At 36.2% G+C, this 14,180-nt stretch overlaps 1 protein-coding gene across 5 annotated transcripts in view; it reads right to left on the bottom strand.

The window, feature by feature from the left end:
* thsd7ba (thrombospondin, type I, domain containing 7Ba) overlaps positions 1-14,180 on the bottom strand; it is a 211,742-nt gene that overhangs the window by 73,749 nt on the left and 123,813 nt on the right. For all 5 annotated transcript variants that reach the window (XR_001664524.1, XM_007570353.2, XM_016680858.1 and 2 more), the window contains exons 11-13: positions 10,869-10,984; positions 9,926-10,058; positions 7,491-7,594 (exon numbers count right to left, since the gene is read on the bottom strand). Coding sequence is in view for 4 of the 5 variants with exons in the window: in XM_007570353.2 (XP_007570415.1) it covers positions 7,491-7,594; positions 9,926-10,058; positions 10,869-10,984 (353 nt within the window). In the remaining variant the exon portion in view is untranslated. The remainder of the gene's footprint in view (positions 1-7,490; positions 7,595-9,925; positions 10,059-10,868; positions 10,985-14,180) is intronic.

The following is a 14,180-nucleotide window of genomic DNA, read 5'->3' on the forward strand; positions in this document are numbered from 1 at the left end:
AGGTAGCTAAATATTAGGGTGATTGAAAAGAGGCCCTCCAATTTCTGACACTTTGAGCTAATATAGCTAAGATATACGAAATGCCAATATACTAGAGGAAACATGCAAAAAGTTGGTCAGCAATTTAAAAAAGTTGGTCAGCAATTTAAAAAAGTTGGTCAGCAATTTAAAAAGGCTTTGCTTGCTGTAAAGCCAAAATAACAATTTTAAAAAATTAAAAACAGATTTTGAGAAGGGCAGAAATAACTTTTTGTAATCATTCTGTAAGGCATATAAATAATGTTATGCTTAACTGTAGCAGTGGTAAAGATGTTTTATTTTTCTCTTTATTTCACATATTTGAACATTTAAATATTTTTATAAATATAAAGTACTCAGAATAAAAATTATTCATGGTCATATTTGTATGCAAGACGATTAAGTCCACTGAAAAAATTTCAGAAATTTGAGTTGAATGCAAATGAGAGAGATGTGAGTCGTGCAGCAGAACAAACCTTCTGGAAGAACAGGTTGGATTTAAGTGAATTTATTTTCAAGTAACTAATTAAAGTCAATATCTTGAGGCAACATGTATATATATATATTTTTTTTTTCCCTTTAATCCTCTTCTATACATTTGTATTGGAATATAAACATTTCCCTTGATAAAGATGATGTGATGCCACATAACTTTTTTTTATTAAACAGAAACAGGGTATAGATAATACATATTTTATTTTTGCAGGTAGTAAGATCCAGATGTCTTTGTCAGTAAATAAGTTAATTCTGACATTGAGAAATAATGACACCTGCTCCAACCACCAAGTTGAATCAAGTTTCTTCAAATCCAAAACAGAGACAGTACAGGAAAGTAGAGTCCTGCCTCATGGACATTTGATAAAAAAATAAAAACACCGTCGAGGAAAAACTTATCCTAAAACTTTGATGCCTTAGAGAATTCACTGACAAGTACAAGCACACAACCTACAAACACACAATCTATTGTATTGATTCACATCTGACTTTTAAATTTCACCCTCTGACAAAAGCTGTGTGGTTTGCTGTGGGTGCGTGGGGCGGACATTTACATTGAAAGCCTAGCAAAGGCGATGATGTCCATTTATGTAACACTAAAAATCACAGCCCTAAAATCAAAAGACATTTGTTAAAAAAAGGGAAAGTGATAGTTGCTGAGGGAGCTTTATTCCTCTTTTTAGTAAAAACTTCATAGGAAGAAAGAAATTCACAAGCTGCAAAGAAGTCGTCCAGCTATTATCACTGTGACCGCTTTGTCTTCAATCACATTTATTTCCATCCTTTCACCTGTTCACTTAGAGAGCCAACTCCACCACAGACGGCCTCATTCTGTCATTCTATGTGACTTTTATTAGCATTTCTGTTCTGACTTTCTGACTTTGAACTGTCGACCAGCCAACTTAAGCATAATTATCTCTGTCTGTTACGTCAGCTCATTTGTGTGGCTTTCAAAGAAAACTCTCAGCAACTGTGATACTCTTGCCATAATGTCTTCACCAGTGGCAGGGATCATCTTTTACTATAGACTGCTAGACCAAGGTAAGCATCTTGAAGGAGGTATGTTACCAAATCCTGCCTATATCTTTGTGGTATGATTGAGGAGTACACATAAAAAGGTATTCTTTAAAGATCAAAGCCAGGTTTCCTTCTGTTATCAACCAAAGATCCATTTCCTAATATTACTTTTAATAGGAGGTTTTTAATATTCACATTTTCGCCATCAAGCGTAATTTCCATTTTAATTCCGTGTGAAATGTTCTTCATAAAGTATTGTGAAGAGTGATGTGGACCGGAATCATCAGAGCCATTAAGCCACATCTTTCCTGCACATCAGCAAAACTCATTTTCCACTGAATAATCTTTTCCAGGAGCTGCAGTTCTACCAGGAGAGGTTCATAGTACATTCTGCCAGAACTGACAGTTTTGGAGTTGGATTGTGACAATATGTTGGAAGTTAACGGAAAACCGAACTCTGCAAAGTTGTCGGTTGTTTAATGAAGATTTTCTTGAATTGTTATCTTCCAGATGATTAAATTTGGCCAGGACCACTGGTGCATCCTATATGTATCTGGTCTTTGGGAAACTTAAAAAAGCAAACGGTGTTATACAGTCTGCAAAACTAAAATATTTATTCAGGGTTTTAATCTGAATATTTTTAAAATGCACCGGTTAATCCATTATGTTTTATCATAAATTTAGCAGTAAAGTTCTCCTTCAGGATTCTGTTTCGTTTACAAGATTTCTTAGAGTTTTCTACATAAAGTTGAACTATGACATATTTTAAATGCCTGATATCATAAAGCAATCATGATGTCAATGTAAATGTGTTAGAGACAACACATTTTATTCACATTTTACAACATTTTCTTTTAAACACAGAAAGTAAAGTAAATGAGCTTTAAAAGGTATTGAATCATGTTTTTTGTTTGTTTTGTTTTGTTTGTCAGGGTGTTCCTCTTTAAAATTACTTCCTATAAAGGTTTATCTAGTTAATGTGAAAACTTGGCGTTTAAGCACCTTTCTAAGAAAACATACAAGCAGCAAGATGGTTCCTCACTGTGGGGTCAATAAAAGCCACTTATATGATTTTACTCTATTAGCCTCCATCTATTCTAACGTAGAAGACATTGGGACCCACATACACTTTCCTATACTTGGTCTTCCAAGCCAAGTTGAGCCATTAGGGCTGGAAGGTTTGACTATCTGGCCTCCAAACCAAACAGCCTGCAAGGGGGAACTGGGCAGTCAGCATCAGCTCATTAACACCATTTCTGCTCTTACACAGACGGATGGCAGCATCCTTATGTTGGGATTCTTTTCTGCCTCTTGGACAGTGCTGTGAGATGGAATTCAACATATATTTATATATAATGCATTGCAATTCTGAGAGAAAATCATCCCTAAGATTAGGATAGATTTTACATTTTGGCAAGATAATAGCTAAGAATACCAAAACAAAAGAACACACAGCCTAGCCTGAGGAAAACACAAAAAGTATTGCTGTGCCTTCAGATGTTTTTGAACATTAAGGAAGTGTGAGGTCTTTTGGGAAGATTTGCACTGAACCAAGTCCCTTCGCTAACTTGTTGAGTTTGATTGATCTGCCTGAAACAAGTAAGAAAAAAAAATGTGCAAAGCTTGTAGACTAACACCTAGAAAGGCTCGAGGCTGACAGTACGGCTGAACATGCTCATTCCAGGCATACAGTACAGAAACCTTAAGGTTAGTCTGCAGCTGATGTTACGCTCTAAAGCTCGAAATGCAAGGCTGACATTGATACTTGACCTTGTTTTGAATGGAGTAAACCTCCTGCAAGACGGAATGGCTGATGCAATTGTTTACTGGAGGAGGAATGCAGGAGAATTACACTACAGTTCATTTTACAGAATAAAATAAGCTTGCATGTCTTTTTATGTAAAAAGTAGCCACTTTAATAGGTACACTGTCACTCCGAATGTCAGCTATAAGTGGAAACTGATGCTATAATTTTTACAGCATCAGTAAAAATCTTTTACTGTGGAAAATCTTTTCCAAATCTTCTTTTCAAGGCCTTTTTTTTATTTTATTTTATTTTTTAACACACTATGCGTTGGTTTCAAGTCAACATGCACTAAAATCTCTGATAATTTACTGCAATCATGAAGAGTTCAAGACATTGTGAAGACTAAGAGGGGTTAAAACCAGAACTGGTAAGGTATACCTAATGGCTCATAAGTTTTTATGGCTGCTTTACCAATAATCAATCACTATATCCCTGACATGTAGATTATTTTTTTCTAACATGTTGTTCACAGCCATCTTTGCTACATAAACCATGCATTAGATACTATGTTGTGGGTGAAATATGTGAACACATATTTGCAGGAGATTTTTATGGATGTCAGTAACGGATCGTTTCTTTTCAACATCTCGCAGCGTGGGAATACAGTAGCAGTAACAGAGCTTTCATGAAACAAAGATTTGTGCTCTGAGAGCTTTTGTGGCTTCGTGAAAACAGAGCTGCTACTCAGGCGATTTATCCTCTCAAGTTTTTATTACTACGATCAACTTCAAATTTTAGCTATTTGGAGGAGGAAGTGCTTCACAAAGACGGACATAATATGTTTCCCACCTGATTAAAAAAAAAATAAAAAATCTGCAATTTTATATGTCTTAAAACATTGAGTCTGTATAGGGTAGAACTTTTCTGAATTAATTTTATTGTTTTATTTCCCCGTCATTCCTCTCAGAGACTGCTGTATTCATTTATGCAGGGGGGGGGAAAAAGAAGACTGTTAAGAACAAAGTTAGAAACAAATTTATACTGCAAATGAAATCATCTTTTTGTTACTATAATGAGAATACGGAGCATTGTGTTGCTGTGGTTTACCTGTAGCAATGCTATGTTTTAAATATTCTTTCCCACAACTGGGATTTTCTATCCTCAGAAAGTATTGAAGGATAAGAAGTGTTTTTATGGTTGCAATTAGATAAGAACGGGACTTTATCAAGGATGCTAATCTCTCTTCATACAACATCCTGCTGGGTTTCCCCCCCCCGGAGATAACGAGCTAACGCTTGGCTTATTTTGAGAAAATAACCATAAAAGATATTGAACATTGTCATGAAGCTATGTTAGGCATAAATACTTTGTGTTGCAATTTGTCACACAAAAAATATATATTTTTATGCCCTAATCAGAAAGAGAATTAGTGAAAGAAAATATTGTTTTCTGAGAAAACAGAACAATGTGTGCGTTTGCATTGTGTGCAAATATGCACACACTTTATAGAGACCCAAAGGAATCTGGTCTTTTGTTAACAACTATGCATAATTTTACATTTTTTTCCTCACACCAGAGGTCTGAAATATAACATTTGTTACTTTTCTAGGTTCTCACACACTACAAACATCAATAAATATTCATACAATAAATACAATCGCAGATAAACAAAGTACCGAATACCACCTATATAATGTAACATTTTCAAATATACAGAGGTAAGTGCATAGTCGTTAAAGGTCTGTGGATAAATGAAGAAGTCCGAAGTCTTAAATACGCCCTTGTCAATTGTTTCCTTCCTGTACCATGGTCCTTTTCCCAATTATTATGCCCTAATTATATATCAGTCTGACATTTATGTATCCTTGGCCAGTGAATTGGTTTTGCCACCCATGGAGCAAAAGTAACTCAAAGTTCTTTGCCATTCGTAAGTCTATATTTAAATTCCGTCTTTCTACTAATTACGAATTTTAATCTCATACTTGAGTTTTTTTAAAATGTCACAGGTATTTAACTTAGCCATTTTCTAATCACATTCAAATAGGATGCTCTAAAGGTCGATGAGGCTTGCTCTTAACCTGGGAACGCCACAAACACTTTCCGTCGTGTGCTCGTTAAAAATTCACTTCAGAAATGTCAGTCATAATTACAAAGGGAGACGCTCGCTGAGACCGGAACTGCTCAAGTTCTCAAGGCAACACAGAGCGAGGCTGCACACTTCATTGAGTCGGACACATTTAAACAGAGCCACCTTCTGCAAATGTGTTACTGGACGTTTGCTCACCTGTAAATCCATACAGTGTTGCATAATGGTGTTTTAATTATATAGAAAATGGGAACAACCTCCACTGACAAATCTAAAATGCTAATTAAAAACCTCTTTACTCTGGAGCAAATCGGCAGCGCTTTACAATTTTCAAAGCAAGGAATTTTCAGATCAAATGATCTAACAATTTCGACTGGCAAATGCACTTTCCTTCTAGTACACTTTAATGTGGCGTAATCATTTTATGTGTTAGATATAATAAAGACACAGTCTAGCCTTAGACATCTAGTTTTAAAAGTATAGTCTATTCTAACAGTCTTCTTAACAGTATAATAAAGAACACTTATGCAATGAGTTTATTTGGCAACACTTTATTTGAAGGGGGGTGAATAAGACTGTCATGACACTGTCATAAACATGACATAACACCTTTCATGAACATGAATAAGCCTTCATGAATATTTATGACTGTTGTCATAAAGCGTCATTCGGTAAATTATGACACTTTTAATACAAAGTTGACATTATTGAAAATGTCTTTGTTATGACAACTTGACATTAACCAGGAAATCATTACTGTTTAAACTTTACCTTTAATAACATAAAGTTACCTAATTTTTAAAGTGCAATCAGTAATACTTTTATAACAAATTTATATCAGTAATGATTTCTTGTAATTCAGTGTCATTACAGTCTTATTCACCCCCTTCAAATAAAGTGTTACTGTTTATTTCTATAAAAGGCATCTATTAAAACACATACAATTTTTCATAAATTAATGTCAGGAAATGTATCACTCACAGGTCTAAAAGCCCAAGTGATGAAATGAGCTATTTTCAGCCAGGGCGTGTTTGTCTATTTGGTCTGGACCAAATGCAAACTTTGCTTTTTTTGTTTTTGTTTGGTGCAGTTTGCATTCACATTGTATTTTTTTGCAAATTAACCAACTTGTAAACAAAGCCATGCAGGTGACGATCATTGCTCTCATGGGGTGGGAACGAGAACAGACAGAGAAAGACAGTAAATGTGGAAGTTCTGTCTAATGCCGTTCTGTTACTCACACTTGTGCTGTTATCACAACTGCAATACAATTTTGAATGTTGAGAGAGCAATGTGATATTTATCATTTTGAAACACAGTCAGCAAATGCGTGTTGCAAGCTGAAAGAGACAAGGTGCTCTGTGTGTCCTGACCTACAACATGCAACACTGAACGAATAATGTTTACCATGATAATAATAATAATAATAATAATAATAATAATAATAATAATAATAATAATACATTTTATTTAGAGGTGCCAGCAACTCAGGTTTTACCATAGAAGAAGCCAAACAAAACAAACATAGTTTGGATGGATTGCATGGAAACACTGATGGTTTGCAGTCATGTTAATATCAGGTAAAAACATGACATCATATAAATCAAATTTAAGTACCTAAAACAAGAAAATGCAGCTTGCTTGCCTTTTTTTTATTTTTTATTTTTTTTACTGCACAGTAGTTTTTGAACAGATTTTTGACAGTTGATATTCCACTTTCTTTCTGAAGTTTGTTTATGCCTGGAAGTTAAATCTCTCCTTACAACATTTTGATGTTGTTTTATATAGCTTGGATATGCAGAATAAAAAAAACATATATCATATATTAAATGTTATTATTTGAAGATGGTCCAATTGACCTGAGTATTTATCCATGCTCCTGCAACATAACAAGAGAGTGCGAACAGTGCTGAAAGTGTAACTTATTAGCAGAATACATTATTGGAAGCCAATTCAAAAAAGTTGTCTACTTCTTTTCCACATCATCTGTTCAAGAAGCCCAACAGGAACAGATATTTGATCTTTTTTAAACAGGCAGTTTAAGGGTGGAACAGTGAAACACGGTGGCAGCAGCTGTGTGAAGAACAGAAAGTGTGGAAAAGACAATAGGTCAGGGTTAATACTTGCCTCTTGTTTCTAAACCATTTCCACAGGCTTCTCCTGATCCCGATAATCCCCGTCTAACAGAATCGGGCACCAGGGTACAACTGTGCCACTTGTGCATCCTCCACCTACATAGGGAGACAAACACAAAGGTTTTATTTGGTAAAGGATGAATGCAGTTTTGTATCATAAATGTCAGAACTTTTTATACTCAATTTGTGGATTGATGCACCTTTGATGAAGCATTATTCATCTTGTAGAGATTAAACAGAACATTATTATTGCTTTTAAATTAGTTTTGTTTGCATATTCTCTGTTTAACAGAAAAAAAATTGTCATACATATTTTATACATATTCGTGATCAAACATGGCATCAAACAAACACAAATGCATTTTGAATCTCTTAACCAACTAACTAATTTGCATGTATATTATGAAGCATTGTGCAACATTGTAGAATAATTAGTTAGCATTTTAAATAGGCAGATAAACAATGAGAGCCAATTGTGAATAACTGTTTTCCTTGATGTTTTATTTCTCATTTCTCATGTTTAGATTAGCAGGTGGTAAATTATAAACGCTCCAAATTAAACAACAATAAATGAGATTCACAGTTTAATGATTGGAGTCATGAAACTCCCTTTAACTACTGTTTTTCCCAACCTCTTTATCTCAAGCCTCATTTTCATGATAAATCTGACTCAGTACGGTGATACTGTCATTAATTCCCAATACTAACAGCAATAAACTTTTTTTAGATCATTTATATATCTTGTTCCAATTGAAACAGCTAAAGAGTTTAAACCAAGAGGTAAGTGTTGTTTAAATATATACACAGATCACTATGACCATCCGTCCAGATTGGGCTTGTTTGAGCAGCGAATCACAGAAATGGTTGATTTCGCAGGAGAGCACAGACCAAAGCGTCACCCTGTCTCTCTTGCCATGCTTTCTTCTTAAATTGTTTTCCACAGGAAGGCGGCACACACATACCTGACCAACCAAGTAAATAAAAACATCATCTGAGCAGAAAAACCTTCTTCCTTTGAGTCAAGGTTGAGTTCTGATGATTACATGTCGATGAATAGCATAGCGAACCTGATTTGCATAGGTCAAGAACAAGAGCTGCAGTGTTGCAAATATTTAGTGAATACATTGTTTAACCATCACAATTTGGACCAACTATTTTTCCTATTTAACTTGAGGGAAACTGAAGAAATTTTTATTAATTTTAGATAGAGGTGTGTTGAGCAGGGAGGATTTTTAATGAGCCAGTTATGCTAGCTAACAGCTAGCTAGCAGATACTCTGTAGAGTATCTGTAGGTACTCTGTTAGCTTTCAGCTAGCTAACAGATACTCTCCAGAGTAGCTAACAGATATTCTCCAGAGTATCCAGAGTATCTGTTAGCTAGCTGTTAGCTTCTGCAAAGAGACTTTTCTTCAATTATAAGAAAACTTGAGGTCAAACTTTATGTGTGAACACTAAATGAAAAAAGTTGCACATTTTGTTAGTTGGTTGTTCTATGACTATTTTTTTGTCACCAAACAATATCAGTAGCTAGCCTAATTATATAACTGCATCAGGATTTTGACATTAATTTGCTAAGACTGGGAGCTGAGCCCGTCTAATCCAAAAACAGTAACAACGGCAGAGTGAAAATGTCTAATTGTGAAAGTGAAGCTGAAATGCATTTTTCTGTGGAAACGAGAGGACATCTGTTAGACCCAGATATCCTTGACTAAAGTCCCTGCTTGAAGTAGCTGCTTGCTTGACTCCCCTATGAGTCATGGTACCTGATTCTACAGAGAAGGATTGGTCATAGCCCCCTTTTACTTTTTTATGGGGAAATTTGATGAATATTTATGTACCCTTACGACAGTGTAAAAGCTGTACGTTTAACAGCCAATCATCAGTCTGTCCACCCTAAACTTCAGTTTTACCTGATTATCGACCTGAGAAAGAAAAGTGTAGCCTTTTTAGAATGCACCAATGAGTATATAGTGTAATTTAGAGATTGCTTTCCTGCGTGTTGGATCAAAGTCAGATTCACCCACGTTACTAGGCCATATCATCAAAGACATTATGGCTTCATCATCTGTGACCTTACAGATAATGTCATCAGTCTGGATAAGATAGCTGAGGCAGCAGGCAGTGGTGCTCACTGAAATAACCTACTATGACATCTATATGGATGAACTGAATCTGAAGTTGTTTTTTAATGCAGCTACATAACATGACAAACTAAAATATGTCTTTATTCAATAGGTTACTTGGATTATCTAACTCACTAACAAAATGTAGCTATTGAATATTTCACATAAACTAACTCTTACAACGAGTTTTTTATCAGGTTGTTGCCCTTAACACGTTCCACAATGCATTACAAACACGGTGCATTACTCTAAGTCATGCTGATAAGAAAAGAGAAAATATTTAACTATAAATTTAGTTTTTACCTAAACACCGGACATACACGAACTGAGTCACACTCCCTTCCTTCGTACAGTGTGTCAGGGCACTCTTGACCTCCATTAGCAGGCGTCTGAATGATGATTCTGTACCGAGATTGCATTGCAGCAGTTGAATTATCTGTTCAACATGAAACACAAATTTCACAAAAAGTATCTTCTTACAATGCAGTACACAAAAAGTCTAAACAGGTAAACGAAGGAGACCCTTGTAGAGGACAGATAATTTAAAATGATGAGAGCACAAGTTTCTTATAAATGTCTCCAATGAAGACCAGACATCGTCTGACATCTCAAAGAGACAGCCAAAGAAACAAGTGATCTCGAAATTGATCTGACTCTGATTAGCATGCCCTTGATGCTCGTGATGTCCTCCACTTCACTGCAGTCTGTTTTCGGACACGCCACAATGTAATGGCTTCATTTGGCTCGGGCTCCAAGGCTCATTACACAAAACTAATTACAAAACATTCAAAATGCTGCAATTAAGAAAGTGATTAGATCGTCAGCAGGCCCAGTGGACTACAGCATATTTACAGCGACGCTATGCCTGCTCACTTCTTCAAAAAACAATTACATATTTTTTGATTTACAAGATACTACAGTACACCTGTGGAAAAACCATTAAATATTCATTTTCCTCTTGATGTGTCAGCTTAATGTAATAAACACTTACGGGCATCATCTGCAATTAAATGTAATTATTAAGCACACTGGACCAGTTTGATGTGCCAGTTCATTCTGCTTTGTCTTGATCAATTGTTCCCTCACAACACAACAACAAACTGTTAATGAAGAAACTCTCAAATTGTGCACTGGTAGGTTTAAACTGATATTTATTAATGAATATTTCCACATCATATGAATATTATTTTACAAAGTGTGGCCAGTCTTATAGGTAAATAACATCATTCTTCATGCAAAGACCTACCTGAGAGACAAGACGCTGGACATGGTGTCCATTCGCTGAAGGGGGTCACCACACAGTCCTTCTTGCAGGGAAACAAGCAGGGCCGGGTAGTTTCTGGGCGAGAAGACTCTAAACACCTGCAAATGTGGACAAGAAGTGTCTTTAAATTGACCTTATCCCAATGAACAACGCACAACTTGGTTTTCATTGGCAAGAAACCAATATGGTGGACCAGCTGTTCTGTGCTTCACAGATTTTCTTAATAAATGAGGCCGTTCATGCGTGCGAATTATAAACACACACACACACACACACACACACACACACCCCCACACACACACACACATATTTATATATGTTGCTTTCCATCCATTGCCAAGCTCCTGCGGTAGAACAATCCCATTAGCAAAATGAAACCTGGAGATGCAGGTATTATTCATTTAGATCACATGGCAAAGCCAACTGTACCGAGTATAAAGCTTCCAAACCCATTTCAAATTACCTGATGATCAGTGGGTTGACAGTCCTCAGAATTGGCCGCCAGTTCAGTATGTGGACATTTACAATTATCTCATTAACATAGGAGCCGATTCTTGAGCCCGATTCTCCAGCACCCACGTGTACCAGCTAAACCAGTTCCCCTACACAGGGTCAAATAGAGCCATCTATCTCATGCCACACGCAGACCTGTTGCCGTGGTAACCGAATGACAACACCTCCGCTAACCCAGAAAGCTGAGGTTACATTTGAGTGTATCGAGATTCAACACCAAAAAACATGCAACATTTCCCACGCAAAAAACAGAACATTCAGTTCTTTACAGTTGATTTTTATTTTGGATTATTGTTAATAAATAATCAGCAAAGGTTGATTAGCTAAACAATTGCACTACTATTAATCTGTCAGAAAGTGGGTGTTTATAAAAATTTACATTTTTATTAAAAATTTTTTGGTAACTGAGCAAAAGCCCACTGAACTGCACATCTTAGTTAAGGTTATTAAAGTTAAGCTAGCATAACTAGCCTACTTCCCTTTCTCGCGCTATTTCTTATATTAAAATATTTTACTGACCAGTAAAATGTGATACCTTGCTGTCTAGTTGTCATAGTGGTGACAAGTAATAATTCATCCATCCATTTATCTTTTATATATCATGCGTAGATTTAAGGTTTAGCACAGTTTGTTGACAGCTAAAAACAATGTCATCAACTTTTCTGCTGCCCAGCAGGAAGCTGGGTGGGGGGGATCTTGTGTGTGTGATTTCACATTTAGTATTAGATAGCACGTATCATATTTTAAAATTAACACATTTACTCTAAAGTTGGAAAATATTAAGAGCTTTTAATCAGTAATTCTGTTTTCTTGCAGTGTGTGACAGAAACAACACAACACGTTACGAATGTCACATTACTCATTCTGCATCTAGATTACATAAATATAACAGGTTCACCCCTGAGTGCATTCATTCTTTCACATTTGAATCTGTCCTGATGATAGTTTCTTTGTAGAGCTGCAGCAGATCTTCCTTGGAATTAGGCCGATCTGTAATTGTGCCTCAATTTGAAGTATAAAGTCTAACCTTTCAAAAATTTATTTTTCTTCCTCTTCCTGTACTCGGATTCCAACTGTATTCTACAATCTGCTTCTCCTGGTCTCCTTATTTTTCACTTATTCATGCAAATCCTAAAAAATGTCAGAGAGCTCAGTTTTGAAGTAGCAATGAATTTGCTAAAAGAGGTAAAGAGATATTCAGTGAAAGCCCAGTGACATCTCACCTTATGCAAATCTTCACCTACTGGAGCTTTACCCAAAAAAACTAAGCAACTTCACTGAATTATACTGTTAACACAAAACCAGTGAAAATAAAGGAAAGCACATCCACCAGTAATTGCTCTGCCTCAACTTTGAACTAATAACATTTGTCACTAATGAATTCTACTGCTAATTAGAGGACCAGGATAGCTATTACACCTTTTTATTGTGTGAGATTGCCTAATTGTTTTTGAGATCAACAACCACTGCCTCCATAATCCGATGAGGCACAGTGTAGAAGGAGTAAGTAGCAGCCCTCAGCGACATTTTTTTTCTTCTAAAAATACACTTTGCTCCACCTGTGTCAGAGATAAGAAACAGGATAACGCCCAGCTGCCAGAAGTGTGCAACTCTAATAACAAGAAAAGCAGATTTAGCATTTTGTTGGAGTGTAATCTAGGAAGAAAGGGTTAAAACCAGGGTGCTAATTAAATTGGAGAAAATGTTTCAACATGAAAATTGCTTAACAGTACGTCATCTCTGACATGTTAAAGGAACTGTTAAAGTTTTTTTAGTGCCTTCTTTCTCTAAAATTTAAAAAAAAAAAATCTTTTCATGTCTTTTAGGCAAATTCATTTCTTCTGTAACGTATCTTTAACACCCCACAGGCCGTGTTGTATTCTCTGAGTTGTAGAGCTTTAACATGATTGGGATTAAAACACTCTGCAAAATAAAATAATTCATAAGCTTTGATGTTTTGATCAACCAACAGGCAAACCCCTCCTCCTTGTCTTGCAGAGGCATGCATAGATCTGCAAATTTCATTTCGGGCTGAGTGACTCCCCCCCCCCAACAACCAGAAATCCAGGATTCACTGGAGCCCCAGCATGGTGCCACATCCCTCCGACTGCACAAGCCAACACGGACAAGAATGAGATCAAAGTATACCAAAGCATGAGAAGGCAGGATATATAAAACCTTTTCCTTCCCTGGCTTTATCCCCTCTCTTCTCTCTGCCTTTTTGCACTGATGCATGCCAGAGGCAATGGCAACGCAACAAAGCAGCTGGGGGAATATTGTGGGATTTGCTTAAAATGAGGATGTCAGACATACAGTTAAGGCAATGAGGTTCAGCTGTGACAACAGTGTGAGGATTGGAGGTCTTTTAGACATTTCTGAAAATGTAGAGAAGTCAAAGACCAAATTAATTGCTTTCATGGTCTAAGGTAATCCGCACTAAAAAGATAAATACTCTTTGTACTCCACAGTTTCCATAATTATTGAATTTATTTAAGTCCTCAGAATGACTGTGGATATTGATTTTCAACAGTAAACAGAAAACTGCACTGAAATCAGCCTTTGTAGGATGGACTCCAAATTAAAGGTGGCGCTTTGAAGCGGGATGACTGAACATTTTTACCTTGTGGAATATCCACATTTGTTTCTGTCTTCTCCTGGTTTGTCCTGCTCTGCGGACCCTTTTGTTGTTTGGTAGCTTTATAAAATTGGAAATTATCTCTGTAAATTTGTTTGAAAACAACACCTAGGCACAGTCACTGAATATCACAGGATTTTACAGAG

This window comes from Poecilia formosa, unplaced genomic scaffold (genome assembly GCF_000485575.1).
Source record: "Poecilia formosa unplaced genomic scaffold, Poecilia_formosa-5.1.2 Scaffold259, whole genome shotgun sequence".
Lineage (NCBI taxonomy): Eukaryota > Metazoa > Chordata > Actinopteri > Cyprinodontiformes > Poeciliidae > Poecilia > Poecilia formosa.